The 21681-nt window shown below is 44.7% G+C and overlaps 3 protein-coding genes and 1 non-coding gene across 9 annotated transcripts in view; all 4 read right to left on the reverse strand.

Moving 5' to 3' along the window:
* LOC114844663 (regulator of G-protein signaling 12) overlaps positions 1–4616 on the reverse strand; it is a 30457-nt gene extending 25841 nt beyond the window's left edge. The window contains exons 1-3 of one of the 3 annotated variants that reach the window (XM_055503041.1): positions 4499–4616; positions 1469–3335; positions 266–358 (exon numbers count right to left, since the gene is read on the reverse strand). In XM_055503041.1, coding sequence (XP_055359016.1) covers positions 266–358; positions 1469–3265 — 1890 coding nt within the window. In that variant the 5' untranslated portion in view covers positions 3266–3335; positions 4499–4616. Of the gene's footprint in view, positions 1–265; positions 359–1468; positions 3336–3981; positions 4200–4498 lie in introns of those variants that run through there. The other 2 variants (XM_055503039.1, XM_029132212.3) reach the window with 2 other exon arrangements.
* Positions 4617–4996: 380 nt separating this feature from the next.
* Positions 4997–8233, reverse strand: msantd1 (Myb/SANT-like DNA-binding domain containing 1). Its single transcript, XM_029135041.3, has 3 exons — positions 6839–8233; positions 6464–6760; positions 4997–6170 (listed from the first exon to the last, which is right to left on the reverse strand). The coding sequence occupies exons 1-3, from the start codon at positions 7090–7092 to the stop codon at positions 5879–5881; spliced, it is 843 nt and encodes a 280-aa protein (XP_028990874.1). The 5' UTR covers positions 7093–8233; the 3' UTR covers positions 4997–5878.
* Positions 8234–9529: 1296 nt separating this feature from the next.
* dtx4a (deltex 4, E3 ubiquitin ligase a) lies at positions 9530–19834 on the reverse strand. 4 transcript variants are annotated; one of them, XM_029168757.3, is made up of 9 exons: positions 19551–19834; positions 18768–19152; positions 16172–17357; positions 12487–12548; positions 12116–12277; positions 11958–12019; positions 11278–11598; positions 11095–11184; positions 9530–11003 (listed from the first exon to the last, which is right to left on the reverse strand). In XM_029168757.3, exons 2-9 carry the CDS (start codon positions 18973–18975, stop codon positions 10773–10775), a joined length of 2322 nt encoding a protein of 773 aa, XP_029024590.1. In that variant the 5' UTR covers positions 18976–19152; positions 19551–19834; the 3' UTR covers positions 9530–10772. The 4 variants fall into 4 exon arrangements, with proteins under 4 accessions (XP_029024590.1, XP_029024582.1, XP_029024572.1 ...); XM_029168749.3 differs by having other exon boundaries at positions 18768–18982; positions 19551–19833; XM_029168739.3 differs by lacking the exon at positions 19551–19834 and adding an exon at positions 19202–19516 and having other exon boundaries at positions 18768–18982.
* A 240-nt stretch (positions 19835–20074) lies between these two features.
* Positions 20075–20146, reverse strand: trnaa-cgc (transfer RNA alanine (anticodon CGC)). Its single transcript has one exon. It is a non-coding gene; the product is annotated as a tRNA-Ala (tRNA).
* Between the last annotated feature and the right edge of the window lie 1535 nt (positions 20147–21681).

Below are 21681 nucleotides of genomic sequence, written 5' to 3' on the forward strand. Positions count from 1 at the left end.
TTCAGAAAGGGGGTGGTTCAGTTCAACGTTCAAATTGGTCATGATGACAAAATGGGAACAAAAGTAAACCAGACCATTAACGTGACATGAATTTACTTCCTATTACACAGTGCAACTGCAAGATCAGGTAAAGAACTTTGTTCAAGAAGAAGACAAAATAATGAAGTGATAAGATAATTGCTAAAGGTTTTGTTTTTCTTTTTAAATACCAAAAGGCAAAATAAGGAAATAAATACATAAATAAATAAAAGAACATTGTGCCTACCTCAAGGTCATCCAGTGATCGTGCCATACTGAGACGTTTAGCAGAACGACGTTTAGAGGTACGGATGCCACCAATACCCCAAAACCTGGAGCTCTATCAAAATAAGACAAAATACTACAGTTACACAAAGTATCTCAAGTGTGAGACAAAATGAAAACATCACAGTATTAATAAGACCCCCCCCCCTAACAATTTGCAAATAGTACAAGCTGTTACTGCCTAACCAACTATCATAGGAGATCAGGTGGAACCACCCTGGTTTCCTGTCAGTATTCAGTAATAATAATGCAGTTTAACCAGCCATGTCATCTTCATATGATTGGAAAGGCTGTGTCTAACATTTAAACAGCTAAGAATTGAGGATAATTACTACTGCATGAAAAGGGCTCTACCCTGTAATTTGCCTGGTTTCCTGTGCAAGACCGTCTTCTTTTTAATCTGAAGCAAGCCAAAGGACAAAGACACAATCCAGAGCAGCAAAATATTTTGCTTGAACAAGAAAGGCTGAGAGAACTGGTTCAGCAAACACATGACTGTTACATTTTGATCATGATTGTATCCAGCGTACACCGCATATAACATATTAACATGCGTTTCTACTTATATATAATGGCTGCATGCTCATTAATTAGAGCTGTAGCTGAAAGGAAGAAACCATTTCAGATTTAATGTATACAGCATCTCTACTCTCTTGAGAGAGGCCCATGGACCACCACCACATGGGTACACAGGGACATCTTGTGGGCAATAGGAACATCAACACACACGCACACACAAAATGCGATCACCTTTCAGATGCATTTTTATGTCACTGGTATCATTTAGTTACTGTAGGTGCATCATTTTACTACTGGTGGTAATATTGGCTATTTATGTCAGATTTATTGCCATTCCCTGAAAGTCTGGTGGTAAGACAGGTATTGATGATGATGATGACTGTGTTAATAAAAGAAATATCTGCAATTGGTTACAAAGAATCAAAAGCAGACAGTGTTACAGGGTTACGAGGAAATAGGGAAAATAATTTCACAAAGTTATAAGGAAATAGGGCTAGAAAAAATAGTGTCACAAAACTTGGGGAACGTGGGGAACCTGCGTGACCAGACAAACTGGATTAGCATTTCTGAATAGCATTGTAAGTTAAAGATAAAGTCAAGATGTGACTGTTGACAACCTGCATGTTCATGCTTGTGTTGTACTTACATTTCTGCCACCACCATCTTTGCGCTGTTTCTCTCTCTGTTCAAGAAACCTTTTGGTCCATTCCTCTTTGGGAGGCAGCATGATGACCTCTGCCGATTGATACCTGTCTGAAGGGATCTGAGTCATTGGGGGAGGCAAATTATTGGTGCTGGCGCTAAGACTAACACCAGGCAACCAATCATTGTTGGACATCACTTGAGGCTCTGCATCACCACTTAGGGCTTTAGGCCACCTTGATTTTGAGAACCACCTTTGGCTACTTCTAAGAGGGTCAGCAAAGAAGTTTGGTTTTTTACTCAAAGGCAGAGGAGGTGGCGGAGGCTTAAACTGGAACTCGAGCCTGGGTGGGGGACCACCATAAAAGCTAGTTAGGGAATCAGGACCTGGAAGTGACTCTGAAAGAGAATGTGTGCTGATATGGTTCTCTGTTTTAGGTTTATGGTCATTCTTTAAGAGATTAATTGGACTAAGGTCTTCATCCGGAGGATAATCCCATGGACAGCTGGGAAGGTGGGCCCCAGGGTGGTTTTGGATTGCAGAAGGGAAATCCCTGTCCGCTCTCTCCTCAGGGGGGGACGCATTTCCAATTCCACTGTCTGCATTGCTGCTGGCACTCCCTTGTTTACCAGTGCTGCCATTCTCCTTGGCTTGCTGCTGAGCCTCCAGGTCCAATTTGACTCTAAGCCTCTCCACAGTCTCCCCCATGTCACTGTAGAGGACTGTTACAAAGTGAAGGACATCTGGAGGAGTCTGAGGGAATTCCAGGCAGCCTAAAGAATCTGGATCTGGTGTGCAGTCAAAACCAAAGCGCCCAGCAATCCCTATGTGGTCCTCATGGTTTCCTAACTCTGGGTCAATGAAGAAAACATGACAGGAAGCCCTTAGCGGACTGTCCGCTGGGACGCGACCATTTATAATATGTGCTGTAGTGACGAGACAAAAGAAACGTGGGTCTTCAGCACATACAGCCCCCAAGACAAGGTTCTCAGCAGGAAAAGCTGCCAAAACTGCTCCAGTGTCGTCACAAAGTCGTATGCAGTCAAACATGATCTTCATTATCACCAGGGTGTGGGTATTCTGCTCTGTTCCCAACTGTCTTATTCGTTCACGAATGGCTCTTAAACAATCCTCCTCTGATTCTCTAGTGTTTAGAATCAGCTCTGTGGAGCTCAGGTAACCTACTACCATTGTCATGTTTAAAACACTCCAGCTTGGGCTGAGTTCCTCTGTACCTGCAAAAGTACAGTTCACGCCCCTTATTCTGGAAGTTTCCTCCTTTGGCTGCTCAGCTAAAGAGCTCCACTGTTGTGACCACTGTGACATATCAGGCTCTGACACAGGCCTCTGTCTGGCAGAGACGCCGTGACTCGAGTTAATTGAGGAATTGCTTGAATCATCTGAAACAGTGCGGAGAACTGCAGCCTTCTCGAAAATACCATTTTTCTGGCAAACCCCAAATTTTGCATCATGAAGGATGGGGTTCCCCATTATTCGTCCTTCGGTGTGCACCACCAACCGCAGGGGTCCTTTGCAGCTGCCAATCAGCTGCACCACTGTGTCATGTGGCGCAGTGGACACATCCGTTCCACTGATGGCCATGATGCGATCCCCTTGTTTGAGTCCCACCAGGTCAGCAGGGCTTCCCTTCAGGATGCCCCTCATCATGCACGGCCTCTGTCCTGCAATGGTAAAGCCATATCCGCTTCGGCCACGGATGACCTCCACACTCCTGAGCTCACCAGCTACATTTAAGTCCAGACGCCTCCGCACGCCCTCGGGCTGTCCTTGTATCCTCATCTTACTTGTAGTGTGCTGTGAGGAATCTGAAACATCTGTAAGTTGCCAACACTATTGTGTTGTTGTCATCCTAGACATACACAAAGGGAGCACAAAAGAACAAGCAATGTTGGTGTCAGTAAAAGTCTTGTAAAAGTTAATTTTAGATAAACAAATTGAGGAAAGTTTTTATTTGAGACGCCGAAACGACCAAATTGTTACTTGTCACAATCACAGTTATTGCTGTTTAATATTTTAAAGCTCATAAAAATATTCATACTTTTCACTCTGTATCAGTCACGTGTATTTGTTAGGCCCATTTATTTATACACTTTACAATACACAACCCTAAAAAGGAACATATTTAACTGGATTTGCAGCCCAAAGTAACTTAATAACTATGGTAAGCGCTGATATCAATCTTAGTTTAGCAATTATCTGTCTGAGAAAAGACACAGCTTGCAAATGACCCCCCTCCACCCTCCATCACGCCCCAAACATAGCGCCAGCTGGCTCCCTGCTCCCCACAACACTACAGCCAGCCAGTTCTTAAACGTTTCAATGCCCCTTTCACCACAAAAGATACGAGCATTATAACGCCTGAAAAGCCTGGAAGGAGTTTTACACGCATCGCTTGGAAAAACAGGCAAACCGATAAAACTGTGTGGAGGCTGCGCGTGAGACCCAAACAACGAGCCTCTGTGAGCTACGGTGACTTTTGAAATGTTTAATATTACCTTTTTCAGGAGAGAAAAGTTCCGCCAAACACCCGCAAGTTTACATTGGCGTCAAAAAACGTCCCCAAGTTCACATCTTTCACATCAAATGTCCGTTTTACATTGTGCACAACACTTCTCCGCCGCCGTGATTCATAAGTTACCAGTTGTCCTTATGGCAACGAGCGCGAGCGCCGCCTTCGTCCAGTCGCTCACCGCGGCGACCACAAAGCGTCTTTCACTGTAACCATGACAGCGTAACGTCTCTTGCGCACGTGACGTCTCGTTCTGGCCAATCGCCGAGCACGTCGCATTCAATATTCAAACAACTAGAGTGACGCTATTGGCTGACGTTGATGGCAGTTGACAACATATATTTTACATAATAAAACAAATTTTCATGACTTAAGCACCCTATTTATTCACCTTCAAAATTAGAATATGAGAAAAGGGCAAAAAATTCAAGGATCGTAAATAAAAAAGAAGGAATATAAAATTTAACTAATGTATATGTCAAAGTAACCAGTTTCTGACTTACCTGTATATTTATACAGGTAAGGTATATTTTTTGCAGTCCAGTTGCACATGGGACGGTCCCGTCTCTCTGGCTCTGGTGCTGCTCTTCACTGCAGGGCTTGTAAACAATGCTTCCCTGGTCAAAGGGCTGCAACGGCTGCACACAGGCCACACGGCTTTGCTGCACACGCCTTTGCATGATAAAGGGTGTAACTGGCAGTCATTTGATAAAATGCGTCATGTGACAATAGGATTGTTCATAGAGGGACAAGGCGTCACTCACGTCACTCACCTTGTCATTTGAATGGCTGTAGTAAAGATTTGCTGTAACTTATTCTCGGAACAACATTCTTGTTCTGGAGCCAGTCTGTAATATGGAGTTGGAACCAACCTAATCACAGGTTCTGGCAATTAAAGACTGTAGAATCACTCTTTGTCCCTTAGTAATTACCCCACATACAAACAGTAAATGTTTTGGTTACAGTGGATCAAATTACAATTAAACACATGATTTGATGGCAAGATTTTAGGTTTTATTTTACAGACATGCAAACAACAACAATCATTCTTACATAGAAACAGTTTGTGCTATTGATTTCTGTGTTGTAGTTTGCAACGGTTTAAATGCTACATTCACTTTATTTAGTTTGCAGGCGGATTATCCTCATGTACATGAATAGAAAAATAACCATTACTTGCTATCCTAGATCTTTCCGCTGAAAAGAGGAATTTCACTATTATTAAAAACCAAATAGCGCGACTGTCATACAGTTATTTAAAGCAAGACCAATAAAAGTCAGAAAGTTTCCACGAGAGACGGCAGCAATTTGGTTTATCACCGATTTCATGAGGCCTGTGTGGGTATTAGCTGTCTGTCCTCAAACACAATGGGGATTATTATTATATTACTGTCCCAACCACCAGTTCACACTGCTACAAATGGCTCTGCTTTGGCATCACATCTCTCAAACCTGTAATTATCTTTGCACAGTGGGAAATTAAAAGACAAGATGAGTATAGTTTAGCAAGCATGTTGTTCCCATAGCGATTTTAATTAGGTTCTTGACAAATCATAATGATACAGCTATTATTGATATTAAAACGCAGACCGGAGCCTTAAAATCTCGACAGCCTTCGTTTGACCCTCTCCATACTTATTTTACTGGTATGTGCTATATACACTGCAGTTATACAACACAATGAGCCTTCAACATGTTAAATAACATTAGCTATAATGCAATACATGTTTGAGTGAAGAGTCTCAGTTCCAGGTGAAGTTGTCTGAATGTTGAGTCAAACCGACTGAAAAGAAGTCCAGTTGACATTAATACGTGTTATTTTAGCTTCTATTATGTAAATTAATCAAAACCATGCCCTTGTTGACAACCCTAAGCAGCACACTTCACGGTTTCCCTGGATCTTTGGCTCCGCTGTGACTCCACGGCACCGATGTGGGAGAGGGAATCTGGATCATCTTCTCCAGAAGATTCATCATTCGCTCCTGCAGCTGCAGACACTGGACCTGGAGCAGGTTCTGCTGGTGCATGGCCCGGCGCGTCTCCCTGCACATCTCCTCCACGGCCCGACTGGACCGCTTCTGCTCCTGCAGCATGGCCTGCATCACGCGGAGTTTCTTCCTCTTCATCGACAGATGCCTGTTGGCAAACCTCTTCCTGGCTGAAATGGGATGTGAGCTGAAAGACAGCGAGGCAGTGTTCAGAGGCACAACTTTGTGGTATTTCTTCCTCTGCTAATTCAATAATTATCCTGGGATTTGTGCTCACCACCACCTGTCTAATGAAGTGTGATGACAAACTAGACCGGCATTGATAAATCTGGACTAGTGCTCTACAAAGTGGAAAACGGCTTATGACTAAATCAAACCTGGCAGGTCTGACAAAACAGATGTCATACGTGTAAAATATAAAAGAGAAGTGAAAAAGACAGATATTAATGCGAACAAGTTGCACATTGGTGCCCCTGTTACCTGGAGCCCTGCGTGCGCTCGCTGTCAGAGCTCAGAGAGTCCAGCTCTTGTTTGATCTCCATCTCATCTGAGGAGCCTGTGTACTCGGGCAGGAAGCCCACCCCCCCCTCCTCCGACGGGGGCACCAGGCTAATGTCTGTGGACTGGGAGGAGGTGGAAGGACCTGCAGCCGAGGCCTGGAACTCCAAGGGGTTCACCCGCCCGTTCTCAGGCGGCTTTGAGAGGATCTTCTCAATGGCCTTATAGTACGGCCAGTCCGGCGTCTCGCCGCCGTCACCGGCTGTGGACTTCAGTCGCCTGTTGGAGCAGAAAGGGAACTTTGTAGCCACGCGTCACTGCTTCAAACCTTTCTTATTTTGGATATGATGCACTTGCCTGTACTGGAAGGACATGTTGGTGATTTTCATCTTGATCTCCTCTTTGAACCTCTGCTCTCCCGTGAGCTGGAAAAACCTCTGGGACATCTTCTCATAAACCTTAGCGTTCCTCTTGCTCATTTTCAGCTCGTTGTGGTGTTCCTCCCAAACGTACAGGAGCGCTTTCATTTCACCATCGGTCCAGTTCGGGGCCCGTCTGTGTTTCTCACTGTGGCCTGGGATCAAGTAGCTGAAACCATCCTCTGCTGCCATTTTTTAAATAGTTCTCTTGGCCTGTGCAGGCTGTGTTTGCAGGAATAAGATCTTTAGAGGTTGGCTTTAAAAGTCTTTTACTGTGCTAAGAGCGGTGCTGAGTCTGCAGTGGGGGAGTGATACATGCTAGAAGGCACACACACCGTCCTGCCTCTGCCCTTCCCCCTAGCCTTGCTGAAAGAGGACTCAAAATGGGGCCTAAGGCAGGAGACGAATCTGGTTAAAAGCTTTTAGTGGTGTGTGATGTCAGCGTGACATCAAGTTGCCGTGGCAACAGAGGGGGAGGCCCTTCTTTTTTCCTCCCCCATCCTCTAACCACTCCCATTCGCTCTCTTTTTCCGCTCTATTTTGGCTTCACCGGCACCACAAAAAGCTTTTAGCTGAAAGGCAGCACTGTGAGCGCACGCGATTGCTGACAGTTTTGAAATATGAGCCTCAGGGGAGGGCAGAAAAAAAAAAAGAGAGCGAGAGCTGACACGGGTATGTGTTTCCTTGGCAACAAGCTTTGCATTTGGTAGTCGGCCAACACAGTGCTTCGTTTAAAAGCTTTTAATAATAGACAGGCCGTTTGAAGGCAGGGAGAGGAAGGATTTGCTTCATCTAGCGCAATGCATAAGAGAAGAAATCACACCCTGCACGAATTTCCTGAGCTAAAGGGAGGAAGCCTTTCACCGCACAAGTGTGAAACACTGCAGGAGGAAACATCAGACAACACGGCAACATGTGGCGATCAGCTAGTGGGAGACAATGTCCTGTTTGCTGGATTCAGCCCTGTATTCACAGCCAGAGGGTGCAGACAATGGGACCCTGCAGGGAAGGTATCTCCACTACCAGTTGTACGCCCCCTCCCCCATTTACATCTCAGCAAGGGGCTGATCTTCGTCAATCCCCATCTCAAGCACTCTAATCTGCCTTTATTGTATTGGTATGTGCATTTTCCCCCTCTTCTTTTTCATTACATCGCTTTCGCTGTTGCTCTTTTGAAGCATCAAAGCTACACAGTCTGTAATCCAAACTGCTCTCTCTGCAGCACTTTACCCCGTCTGTTGTCTGCATAATTATATTTGCAGAATAAAAAGAGCAGAAATGTTAATGCATCAAAGCAAGTTACCAAACCTCCCTCCGTCTTTATTAGTGCCACTAGTTGCTGACGCAGGGCTTAACTCACGCCTGAACTTGGCCTGATTAGACCCTGAATCCATCTGCTCCTCTGTGGCCTGACAGGTGGCTGATGCATTTTCATAGCACAAATTGGCAACTTTGTCCGATCCATTACATCTGTCACTTAATACAAACGTTAAGCCGTGCCGTCACAGACACGGAAGAGTGAATGAAAGTTGCTGTGAAAGGTTTGCTTTGGTTAAATGATGTAGGGCTGAAAGGCTGGTCCTTTGGGTTTGACCCTGGATTCAATTCACCCACAACACGCTTTGGCCAAAACATATTTTTCCCGGGGATATTATTAAATAGAAACATAAATTAAATCACAAATTAAGATGTAAATTTGAATTTAACTTAAATGTCATATTTCAGTGCCATCACAACAGAATGTTCTCTTTTATGTTGATATGTGCCTTTTTTCTGAGCTGCCTTATAATGTTGTTTATTTACCTGTTTTTTTCATTCAGTAAATTGAAGGTAATCCAGACTACTAATCCAAGAGCCAGACTAATCTACAGATAAACTGGTCCAGCATTGTTCATGGTTTTAAGTAGGTAATGTAAGCAAGCCGTAAAATCAAATCATATTGCAACATCTAAAACCTATAAATGACCAAAATCGCAGGGACCTTTATTACAGGAATGATTCACAGACTTTCATCTTGCTTTCAGTGCAAGAAATTTGTCTGCATTGTACTTACACCACACGTTTAACAAGATGTAATCAATATAAGTGGGCTCAAGAGCTATTATCATCTTATATCCTAAGCACTTGAAGAGTAAACTAAACCATTTAAAACACAACTATGACTTCTGCCTCTTCACTGTGACACAAATACAAAAACTAAGTTGTCTGTCTATAATTCAAATGTCTCTTAATTCATAGTTCCTGTATTAACATTTATTATATTTTAAAAGCTTTGATACTTTTGTGAAGTAAAAAAAGTTGTTTTCTTTTTTAATCTTAGAAAAATGTTTAATGCAAATTTGTGCACATAAAACACATACAGTACAGTGCATACATAAAGTATCAGAAAGTATAAATGCTTCAAATGTTGGCCTACATTAGTATGTCCACACATACTGTTGTACATCTAATCTAATGTACCTCATAATAAACTGGTCCTTTGTGGACCAAATGCAAACGGACTGGACCACTTTGGCCAAAGCTGGATCCACAACATGAGATAGTCTTTTGCATCTGCTCATGGCGAGAACTAAACACGACAAAAACAACCCATGGCGACATTTTGTGTGATTAGAGCAATTTGAGGCTGGTGTGTGTGTGTGTGTGTGTGTGTGTGTGTGTGTGTGTGTGTGTGTGTGTGTGTGTGTGTGTGTGTGTGTGTGTGTGTGTGTGTGTGTGTGTGTGTGTGTGTGTGTGTGTGTGTGTGTGTGTGTGTGTGTCCTACACGCAAATACAGTAAATACAAGCAGTCTGTTTCCTAGATAGAAAGCTCTGTGCAAGTCTGAGCTCAGGCAGGAAGTCCGACCCAGGCCTTTTGGGACTGGAGGGTGAACACTATAATCTGTAGTAGCTTTTTCTCCATTAGTCCCAGACATTAATGCAGATACAAGAAAACAATGAAAGCCATTAAATGGATCCATGCTCTGAGGGTTAAAGAATTAAGGGAAGTCAGTTTCAGAACCTCGTAAATACAAAATACTAAAAATGTTTTTAAAGAAAGGGCTGGTAAATGGCAAGTGTGAGGCAAATTCTGGTATAATTTTGTAGTAGTGGTATCCTCGCATCGGCCAACCACATCTTAGCCCCCATCCCACCTGGAATCACATCATATTAAACAAAATGGAAATTATAAGAAACATGATAGAATGGTGACAATTTATATCAAGTACATAATATACAACAATAAAATTTGAAAAGTAAACCTGAAGAAATGTAGTTGTGAAAGGTACCACTAGAGTGCAGCAAACACCCAAGCTCAGATATCCAGTTATACACTTGAAATTTGTATCTGCAGTGAGTTTTATCTGCTTGTGGACTAACACTTTGCTTGTTTTCTTAATCTTTGCCTCCATTCGACCCACATAGCAGCAGCAGTACTAGTAGTAGTAATAGTAGTAGTGGTGGTGGTAAACACCTCAACAGCTCAGCAAAATAATTCACTTAATTACATTCTTAATACGAAGTCTCACAGTATAAATGACAGATTATTTTAAAACCTAACACTGACGCGTATGTGCACAGTGGTCTCAAATGTCTCACTGAATAACATCTGTAATCTTGACAAGGTTACTGCATCAGGAAAGAAAATCATTGCTCACGTTTCAAAACTGATTCACTCAGTCTTCAAAGAGAAACTTCAATATTAGCACATTATGCTGGAACAATTTCTGTAATGTTCCTGTGACGACTTTTTTTTTCTTTTTAAACAGTTGTTTTCCATCTCGGTTGGTAAAAGTTCTTCAGATTTTGGAATAATTTGTCTGTCCAGCTGTGGATCCTTTCCCAGCATCGCGTGTTTACAGACTTCAGCCTGGTGTCTCAGACGTCTCTGTTCAGTCTCTGGGTAGACACTCCTCCTCGGTGATGCCCTGAGCCTTCAGCTCTTCGAGAACGTTGTCCAAGTGGCCGGGGTCGGGGTAGCCGTGGCCCGTTAAATTGGAGCCGAACTCCGTCTTGTGGTGCACCTCATTCCAGATGACTGTGTCGGACTCTCCCGTGGTGCTGGAGGTGCCTACAGAAAAAATGAGTCTGCGGTCCCACGCTACTAGAAGCAATCTCAGAACCTGAACAAAGACGTTAAGGAAGAAGAAAACAGGTCAGTTTATCATGTCACCCAGTCAGTAATCTTCTTCATTAACATGTTTTATCTTTTACCTTGCGTCCCTTCTCACTGTCAGGGAGATAGCAGTGTCTGGGGAACCCGCGGGCAGTGAAGGGTTTGCCTGGATTGGGGTGCTCTGGGCCCTAAAAAGAGTAAGAGCAATGAGCAATGAACACATCATCCTGGCGAAGCCTCTAACAAACTGCATGCATTTTTCACTTGTGTGCAAAATTTACCTGGATGCCAGGAGGAATGTTGTAAATGATCCGAATGGTTTTGCAGTCAGGGTGGCCGGGCAGCGAGTGGGGGATGACGTGGTACTCCATCTTGCCTGGGGGCTGGTTGCCGGTTTTGACCCCATAGATGGTCTTGCAGGTGGGACACTGCAGACTGCCATCCTTGTTGCCGTTGTTGTACATGGCAACAAGACACTGGAGGTGATACTGGTGACCGCACTGTGCCAGGCGGCCCACCGACTCGGCGCGGGAGATGCCCCCTACACCAGGGCCTTTGTAGCCAGAGGGTCCAGCCAGGGCCTCCATGCAGATGGTGCAGTCCTGGGTTGGAAGACAATTGAGATACATTGTTCTGATCACTTGCTTTGATTTGGTTCTATTCTATCAAATCCCAGTGTGTTAAGAGCAGTTTCCTAGTTGTAATAAATAAGGATCACTGCATACTACCTGAAACACCTGCTATATAAACAAATCCGTCAGCTCACGGGGTGAGCATCTTAAACTACTGATAAAGGCCATGCAAAACTCCAGACAGACACGTGAGCACTGCTGTGGGCGACTCGTTGTGATGTGTCACAGATGAACATGTTTTTGTCTACTACCTTGTTAATAGTTAAAACCTAAACTTCCTGCCATGTTTCATGCTGGTAGTGGAAAAGACCCAAAGAAGGAGAACTCACCTCTTCCGGGGGGTTGCGGACTTTCTGAAGGTACCTCTTCACCACCTCCTCAGGGGTTTTGCCTGTGAAATAAAAAAGGACAAAGTAAGAAGACCTGCACACAAGCAAATAGTTAAATGCCTGAGCAAAAGCAGATTTTATCAATTGGTCCAAACGACCTTTGCGGGCCTGCTTCTTGGTGGTCTTGCGGCAGCAGTGGCCCAGTCCTGGTACAGGCTTGATATCGCTCTTGCTGACAGGTGGAGGATGAAGCACTAACTTTGGGGGGCGGGTCAGGCAAACTGGAAGTCCTGCTGCGCTCATGAGGATGCCTGTAATACCTGGAAACATCCAGCAGATGGGAGGTGAAGGCACAGTCTTTGGACCTTGTTTAGTGTGAATGGGTGTTTATTCTGGGAATGATAAAACTAGTACAAGGTGACTAGTGTATTTACCAAAATACCAGGTGAATATGGGGCTAAATTACATTAGGTGCAATGTCTAAGGCTAGAAAGTACAAGACCTAAAATGTTTTTGTCTTTGCGTTTACCTGCCAGTGCAGGGTGAACCGGGCTGGATCCATTCAGGTTCTTCACGGGAACCGTTGGGACCCTGCAACACAAAACAAATAGACCCCTTTTAATCTGTGGGCTGCTGCGATACTAACGCAGACGCGCTCCTGGCCAGGTCACCTTGGCAGCCCGGACACCGAGGTAAGTAGCAATCTGATGAGTCACCTGGGAACTACACACAGCTGGCAGCAGCATATGCTAGTGACTAGTTCATCCCATGTCAACAGGTTAAGCAGCTTTTGTCGAATCATGTGAAGCAGACGTTGCTTATAACCAACTCGACAGCCTGTCCTACTCCGACCAGACAGGACTTCCTGTGATTTATGGTTCAAGGCAGGATGATTACAGCAGCACCGAACACCAGAAACATGACAGTTAAGTTATGCTGGTTCCAGTAAACATAAGAAGAACCATGAGGAACACTGACTGCTGTCACCCTGGAAGAGTTTAAATGTTTTGTTTTGCAAGACAAATTCAAGTAGCACAACTCCTGTCTAGTTCAAAGAGGTCTAATTTTAGCCAGACATCATCCACGTTCATGACGGAAACAGACTAGACAACAAAGCTCTGTAGGTGTTGTTGCTGAATGATCCCAGACATCAACACAAGAGCAATTTTTTTTTAAAAACACAGCATCTCTGCTCAGCAACAGGTGAAGGACAACAACGATTTGTGATGAACACAATAGCACTGCCAGTATGAGTCAGAGGCGTCTACTTACGGTCTGCCAGTTTTGATAATAGTCATCTCAACACTGATAGGAGTCAAGGTATCCCACCAGCTACTGTATGTTGCCTCAGTTTTCGTGTGATCTCTAGCAAAGTGTCAGGGTTCCTGTTCCTGTGCGTCTGTGCTGGTGTCAGGTCTCCCTACTCTTTTATAGGGCTAATCCGCCTGTTTCCATCTGTTAACTAAACTCTGGTTGTAGGCCAGAGATTCGTCACAGCAGGGATTACCTGGCAGGTTCAGCGTCACACTGCCAGGCAGCCATAAGGCTGACGGGCCCAGGCACACACGACAGTATACAAACACAATGTGTCAGTAAAACTCATCACCAATTAGACCTGGCAGAGAAATTACAATATTCAGCTGGTGTCATCTACTGTCATCAGATATCACATATCTGTACATTAATGCATGTGAATCTAGCAAATGCATCAAAACACATGAAAGGAATAAATGTGATCATGGCTGCTGTTTTGTCTCATTGCCACTTTTCATTCTCCATTTAAGAAATTAATGAATATAGAAAAAAATAGATTTCTTCACCTTCTAATGTAATTCTAAAAATACTATACAGACTATGCCATTATTTTACAAAGCAAGCTTTAGGTTCTCTAATTAGACATGACAGGCATAGTGCTTTTTTGCTTCAAGGTTGTTTTTCTTAAACCAAATGAAACTTTACAAGTTTAAAATAGCCCACTAGTGCACATATAACAGATACATTTACATTTAAATAAATGTTTCTGCTATATAATATAATTAAAAAAAAAGGACAAACTCTTTGTCTCTTTGGACAAAATAACCTCACAACACAAAGGCAAGAAAAGGCAGGAAAAGAGAATGTTTACTTTAGTTTTTTTTTATTTTATTTTAGTGACTGCCTGAGGTGTTGGCGGATAAAGTGTGGTTACATTTCATTAATGTTAAGACATTTGTTTAAGTAGTTTCATACTTTCCTTAATAAGACACATGATGCAACCATGACAATAAAACCCATCACAGCTAAGGGCTGTGTTGATGTCCAGGTCCTGTACTGGTCAATCAGATTACACTGTACAGTACTACTATATTTGTTTGTTTACCAACGAAGGGTACAAGCTGTAGTATTAGCTTCCAGAGTGCGTGCCGTGTGTGATTCACTGACTCCATCAAACCAAAGCACCAGCCTGAAGGCTGACATTGACGTGTCCGACTGGAAAATGTGGGAAGGAGGAAGAAAAGGAAAGAGTGGGAAACAGGAGCCGGAGAGGTGTGTCAGCTAGTCACGTTTCCCTGATCTCGGCTAATCTGGTGGCATTAGTGTGGCTCCATCTGGAGCGCTGAAAGCTCACACCTTGAATCAAGTCTAATAATAACAACAAATAACACTGCCCAGGTCCATATAATGAGTGTGACACACTTGTTGAAATTAAACCATCTGCGCCTTGAGGAGAAAGGAGCGTGACAGGTGAGCTCAGCAAAGGCATCTGTCATCACAGTGACCCCTGTGGATTGAAAGAGTTCACCAAAACAATACAACTCACTCCCAGTTAGTTGGTGTACAACTAAGCACCAAAACTGAGCAAATAATAAGTAACCGATTGCCAACATCGTGGCCATGACTACTTGCCACCAACTGGCCACATAAATTGAAGAATGCAGCTTTCAGTTAAACCGAGGCGAGCAGAACACTGGGAACGTTTGTGAAGCTAACACCCTGCTTCCAGTTACAGATTTAAATGAAAAAGAATTGGGTCCTTCAGCTTGAAGGGATTATTTTGTGCTCATGTGGCACCACAAGTGAATGAGGCTGTAAGGCAGTAAGGTGAAGACAGCAGGAATTCTAAGCTAAGAGCAAGGAGAAGGTGAGCAGAAGCTCCTAAGATGATGGGATCAGTGACGGTGGCGGTTTGAACGCAGCAGCAGGTACAACCATCTGCCGGACAGAGGAGTTTACTCTCACCAGTCATGTTGGAAGGATGGGTCAGTCATACAGCTCACAGAACACATGCTTGAGGAATGTTTGGTATTAATCTAAGGCTTAGCTGCATCTTAGCTGCTGCTAAAATGCTGATTTATTCCTCTAATGAGTGGTTTCAGTCTGCTGAAGTTGGCCGTGCTACCTTCAGGTGCTTAACTGTCCATGCAAATTTATTCCCACCATGTTGGCACGAGTTAATGTTTCATCCCAGTGCAGGCATCCCAGTTCATTCTGCACTCATGTGTTCGAACAATCTGGAATGGACCACATACTGGTCGTCTACTACTGAGTGTGATTTAACGTTCTATCAGTAAATATGCTCCGAGCTGCTGCTAATGAACAGGCCTCAGACATGGAACCAAACAGCCCCCTCTGGCTACGACACCTGGATACTGTGACTTCTCTCACTTCTTGACATGCAACGCTGCTAACAAGAGCAATAACTGCTCTGAACTAAATCCTGACGACAAAACGACCCCACAGTGTTGGTTCACTGGGTGATGGCTCCTCGCATACAGAACCTACATCAATGTGGAAATATGACACAAACAGAGCTGACGCACACGCAGATCTCAAATGTTACTTTTTCATTATTTGAACAATCAAATACTGGAGCTTTGAGCGGGGCCGACAAAAGATGACTCCTGGAGTGTAAGAGCACTGAAGGCACTGAAAGTTTGCACGCTGAGCTATGACTGGCCCAGTCCTGCTAATGGATCTCAATGAGACTAAGGTTCAAATGCTCACACTTTTATCAGATTAGGGTGAAAATGGTTTCCTAGTGTAGAACTCTGCCTTTAAACATCCAAATGCAGCAGACAAAACAGAATTTAGGGTGGAGAAGGCCTCCTCTCCACCTGATACTTGATGGCCTCTCAGTTTAAATTTGTGATGAAAATAGGTTTCTGGGAAAAATCAACAAATCTCTGCTTTGATATGATGTGGACTTGATACGACCATGGTCGCTGTCTACTTACCCAGAGGCGATAAGGGCACGTGACTGAGCCATGGCTATTCGCTGGAGTGCAGGCCTGCTCAGTCCTGCTAGGCTGGACCGGGGCGGAAGCGGGGCGGCACAGGCAGCAGCACTAGATGAAGACACTGGACCCAGGACGCGGGCAGAAGGCGAGGGCGTGCACGTGGAGGCGGCCGTGGAGATGAGGGGAGGGCCCGGGGCCGGCGCTGAAGTGGCAGGACAGGAGGCAGACAGGGAGGACGAGGTGGAGGGCTGAGGGGGAGCGGGGGCAATAGAAGAGGGGGCGCTGGAGGGCGGGGGAGGAGGCGGGGGAGGAGGGGGCAGAGGTGGAGGAGGGGGACGGGTAGAAGACAGAGAGAGGGCGGCGGTAGCTGAGCCGAGGAGGGAGAGAGAGTGGGTGAAGCCCACCCCAAAACCGAGGCCGCTACTGCCGATGCTGCTACCACTGACAATACCTGGACCTCCAGCACCACCCAGACCTCCTACAGCAAAGCCACCCGTTGCCCCAACTATGGACGTCCTGTTTGGGGACAGCGAGCGTGACAGGGACGGAGGCCGAGGGAGGGTCAGGGAGCCAAGTGTCCCTCCTGGGAGAAGGTGGCTGTGGATTTTAGGACTAGGGGGTTTGGTCTGTGGTGGTCTGCGACCCAGAGTGTGTGCAGTCGACATGGTGCCTGCTTTGACACTCAGCACCAACATACATTGCTGGCATGCGCAGGGCTGTCCCAGAGAGGTAATGGCTGAGGCCGGGAGGGCGCCGCTGGGGTAAGCGCTCCCGTTCCCCGTCCCACTGCTGCTCATCCTGACCCCCATGCCGACGCCAGAGACGTCCACGCCGAGCAGTCCCCCGTGGCCGGACATGGACATGGGCCCCCATGCGTGGTGGGACTTGGGCAGGGGTCCGGACACCAACGGGTAGGCCAAGTCGGCGCGGCGCTGGATGCGTCGGCAGCGCTGCGTCTGCCCGTTGATTTGGGTCATGCTTTCGAAGTCGATGAGGTAGCAGAAACCCAGCGGCGCCAGGTCCAGCCAGGGCTGCTGGCGGTCACGCGCTGCCTGGATGGCGATGCCCACCTCCGTATCGTACGCCGTCCAACTGCCAGCGTCGTTCTCCCACTCCCACAACCAGCCCTGCCCCGGTGCTGAAGTGGGGTCGTAGAAGCTGCGTCGCACAGGTCGAAGGGTACCTGAAGGACGAGTAGAAGGTTTTCATGCACGGAATGGGGTGTCAGTGAACACGTCTGACCATGAGCAACACTGCCAAATCAAGAGCTAATCCCCATCAATGAGAGGCTGAAGGGGAAGGTAAATGACTGACTTCACTACTGTTTGCTGTGGACAAGTAAATTACAACTTTAACAAATTCAACATGTCTGTGTTTGCTTGCTAAGAATTTGGGCAAACAGGTTGCTCCTGGTAACAGCACAGGGTGTTCTAAATTCTGATTGGTTGGCAGACTTGATCCAACCCAAAGCTGCCTCTATTTGCTTTCCCAGGGTGTCCAGAGAGACTAAAACTACCGAATCTCCAGTGTAAACCTTTAAATACCAAATCCTGTGTCTTGAACAATAACAACAAAAAGATTTATTGAACACAAGGGAGCTGGAGCTGAGAGGAGGTATTTTGGCGACATAAGTTAAACCATAAACTTGTGTTTTATATTCAAATATAAAGATAAACATGGCACCATCTGAAAGCAACAAGACACATTTAAACATTAGATATTTTAAAACAATTATAAAGAAAATGTCCCTGAAATGTGCACACCCAGTGTTGTTGGCATATGTCTAGACTCTGAGCATGACAACAGGGGAGTTCTTTCATAAAGTCTGTTCCCAGCGACCCCATTTTTCAGTGACCTCAGAGCTCTTAAATTCCTCCTCCCCCTCCTTCTCATCTCTGTCTCCCATTTAGTCTGGGGCAACCAGCCTGCCCCATTTCAGCCTCTGCTGGGTTTGGAAAACAAACAGCACAAAGGCTTTTGTCAGTCAAGCCAATGTTGGCGTCTCTGCCAGTGTTAGACGTCTGACAACTGACATTTCCCTGCTGCAACTCACACGCCCAGTTTGCCTGTTCTCTGGGAAGTGAACTATGAGAAATGGTGTCGTGCATCTATATTTGTCTATTTTTAAATGTATATGTTCTTTAACTATGTAGTTGGTAGTGTGACTGGACATTTAGCCTGGAACTACATAAACACACACACACACACACACACACACACACACACACACACACACACACACACACACACACACACAATCAGAATGAGTCACTCCACTGCTGACACCTTTGCCAGTAGCAGACATTCAACGCATCCCTCTGACATTCTATCATCTCTGTTAAATGTAAGCAAACACGGGGAAAATCCTGAATTATGCAGAGCACATCTGTAAATATTCAATAAAAAAAACAACATTTAGGCCACTGCTGCTTCTTTGCAGCGCAGCACATTGACCAAAGCATTAACTTCTCAAGCAGCATCATTATTAAAGGGCTTTTAAAAATAAAAGTAGGCACGAGCATTGAAAGGCCTCCACCGCAGGCCCGGTAACAGCGTGACACACGCCGCCGCGAGTCCCGTCGCCTCTCCTCACCTGTGTCTTGTCGGAACTGGTGCATGGAATGCAAATCGATGATGTAGGGCGAGAGGCGAGAGTCCACCTGGCCGAGGACAACACTACCACACCGCGGGTCGCTCTGGATGACTGCCTCGATGTGATGACAGACAGCCGGGCTGTAGGGCCGCCAGCGTCCGTGCTCGTTCAGCCATTCCCATACCACTACGGCGGACGCTAGTAACATCCTCCTCCTGCAAACGCGGGCGACAGGAAAAAGCGACAACGTTGAGGCGCGAGCGGCAGCGGAGCCACGGGAATGGAGGGCATTCAAAGATACCCTGCTGCAGCTCCGCCGTGCATCCGTGCGCACAGCGGCGCTGCATCCATCTTGGATAGTTTGCAACCCAGATGTGTCTCCAATCTGTGGATATAAATACATGTACTACAGTGACACTATACGAAAACGGTACCTTCCATGTTTGCAGGTTCGGATGTGCCCAGCAAAAAGCTAGTAGCTCCTTGTATCACACGGACAGAACGCAGAGGGTTACGGGACGCAAACCCCTTGCAGAATGGTTGCATTTTACTCCCTATGCAGATGAGTGACGTCTGCTGAAATCATTTCTCCGGTACAATCAAGTTAGGGTGAGAGGCGAAAACGCAAGTTGGATGCTCTCGGTGGTGCGGCACTCATAAAGTAGGTTACTGTGGTAAAACGCGTTTAGCGACCACACCAAGCTGGCATATTTTTCTTCTACCGAATCTGTGCGGATCAGGTTTAATTTCAGTTAAATATTGTACAAATAAACAAACAATTACCGGGTTAGATCGACTCCAGCGTCTCCAGATAAATCACGGTTGTGCAGAAGTGTTTGGGTGTTTTAGTAACGATCCACCTGTCATTGTGAAAATTCCTTCGAAGTCTTCGATTCTGGTTACATAATTGGTTAAATCGTGAGACTCGCACTTATTTTAATCTACTTTGAAACCGGGCTTATTGATTGACACATGCACAACGTGTCGACGTTCGACTAACACTCTCCCAGCAAAGAAAATAATTCTACCGGCGAAAAATAAATGTTTGGCGTCTCGTGCTGATCACTCCTACGCCTCGAAGGTCTCCAGCAGCCAATCAAATTAGAGCAAGAGCTTTCTGTGTCCAATCCCGAAAGACTTTCTAACAAAGTCGTTCCGTGTGCTGAAAAACATTTATTTTCGAAATGCTCTGGTGCGACGTTTGACGTTAAATAGAAGTATTACGTTTATACTTTCAGTGATTGTCGTCGAAGATAGTTATCCTTTAATTATTTATATGTATATATTTTTTACGAAAAAAAAAATCTTGGAGATGCCGGGGATTGAACCCGGGACCTCATACATGCGAAGCATGCGCTCTACCACTGAGCTACATCCCCATTGGTTACCAGCTGTGGAACATACGTTTTTGTATGTGCTATAGCTCTGAGACAAGGCGATGAATGTTATGTAGGGCATCAACTCAACAAAAATAGAAACACACGTGAAAAGTAACATGACTTTCTTTTATTTTGTAGCTGTTTAACACAACATAGCTATCATACATATGTATATTTATATATAACTAATGTGCATATACTACTACCATAACATGGGCAACTCATCATGTGCCATACATGAGAAAACTTTAAAAGTACTACTACTACTACTACTGTTTAATCCTTAATGTACATAATTGTTTTATATTTAAGCTTAATTATCTATTGTAAACACTTGATAATTTACAGGCAACATAACCTTTCCTACTAAAAACACTGAAAGATTCATTGAAGACACTGTATAAAACCTAGCTTGGCAAACTTGATAACTGTATGTTAATACGTAATATATTATGACATATATACATTAATTAAACAATTTCGTAAATGTACGATTCCTACTCAAAATGGTGAAAATATTTTTATTGTTACATTATTTATTCACAATTTATAATGACTCTTTACATTTGATAATGACACATCTTTTTTATTTTGCTATCATATTTATAAAAACTATTAAGGCAAAAACTAATTTTAGTCTGTAATCTGCAAGCACCACTTATACAGTATTACACATAAACCACAAAGTAAACTCTTACACAAACATTCAGTCAGATCCAGTGGATGCCTGCATCTTACCAAGGACTTCAAACATCAGTCACATTTAACCCTGACGAGAAAGAGCAAGCACATAGTTGTCATACTTTTTGCTTTTTACTTTGCTTACTACAACATCATATATGGGACAGATTCAGTATTTCACCAAAATTGTATTTGTGATTGTGCTTTTTACAGCGCAGTCACATCTCCACACTGACCTGCTCCTTCTTCAGACCAGATGGCACTTCCAGAGAACTGCTTTAGGTCAATTAATAACCCAGCCCCTCCACTTGCTTCCCCTTTACTTTCCCCTTCTCCCACTTCTTCCACATTCTTCTCCTCCGTCCCCCCGTTTGACTCTTGTTGATCAAGTAGCTCTCTCTCCTCCTCCTGCTTTGGACTCTCAGAAACTATGACATTATTGTCATCATCATTATCATCATCATTAGATGTGTCATCTCCTTTCTCCTTTGCCTCATCACCCTGGTTTGTGCTATCATCGCCCTCCTCCTGGTCATCCCCCTCACTGTCGCTCCCCTGTTGGCCACCATTCTCCACCCGTCCCTCAACTTGGATCTCCTGCATTTCCTCGCCATCTTCCTCTGTTTTACCATCAGGCCACAGCTGGACTCCAAGATGTGTCCCCACAGCCAATGCTGCACCTCTTATCCGATCCCTGATCCCTCCTTCCTTATACACCATATTCCGGACGGTATATTTTCCATCAGCTTCTCTGTTCAACTTCTTGTACAAGATGAACAGCAAAATCATCAGGACAAGAAGGAAGATGAGGAGGATCAGTATAGTTGTTAATGGTGTGGATTCACTCATGCCTG

Source organism: Betta splendens, chromosome 2, assembly GCF_900634795.4.
Source record: "Betta splendens chromosome 2, fBetSpl5.4, whole genome shotgun sequence".
Classification (NCBI taxonomy): Eukaryota; Metazoa; Chordata; class Actinopteri; order Anabantiformes; family Osphronemidae; genus Betta; species Betta splendens.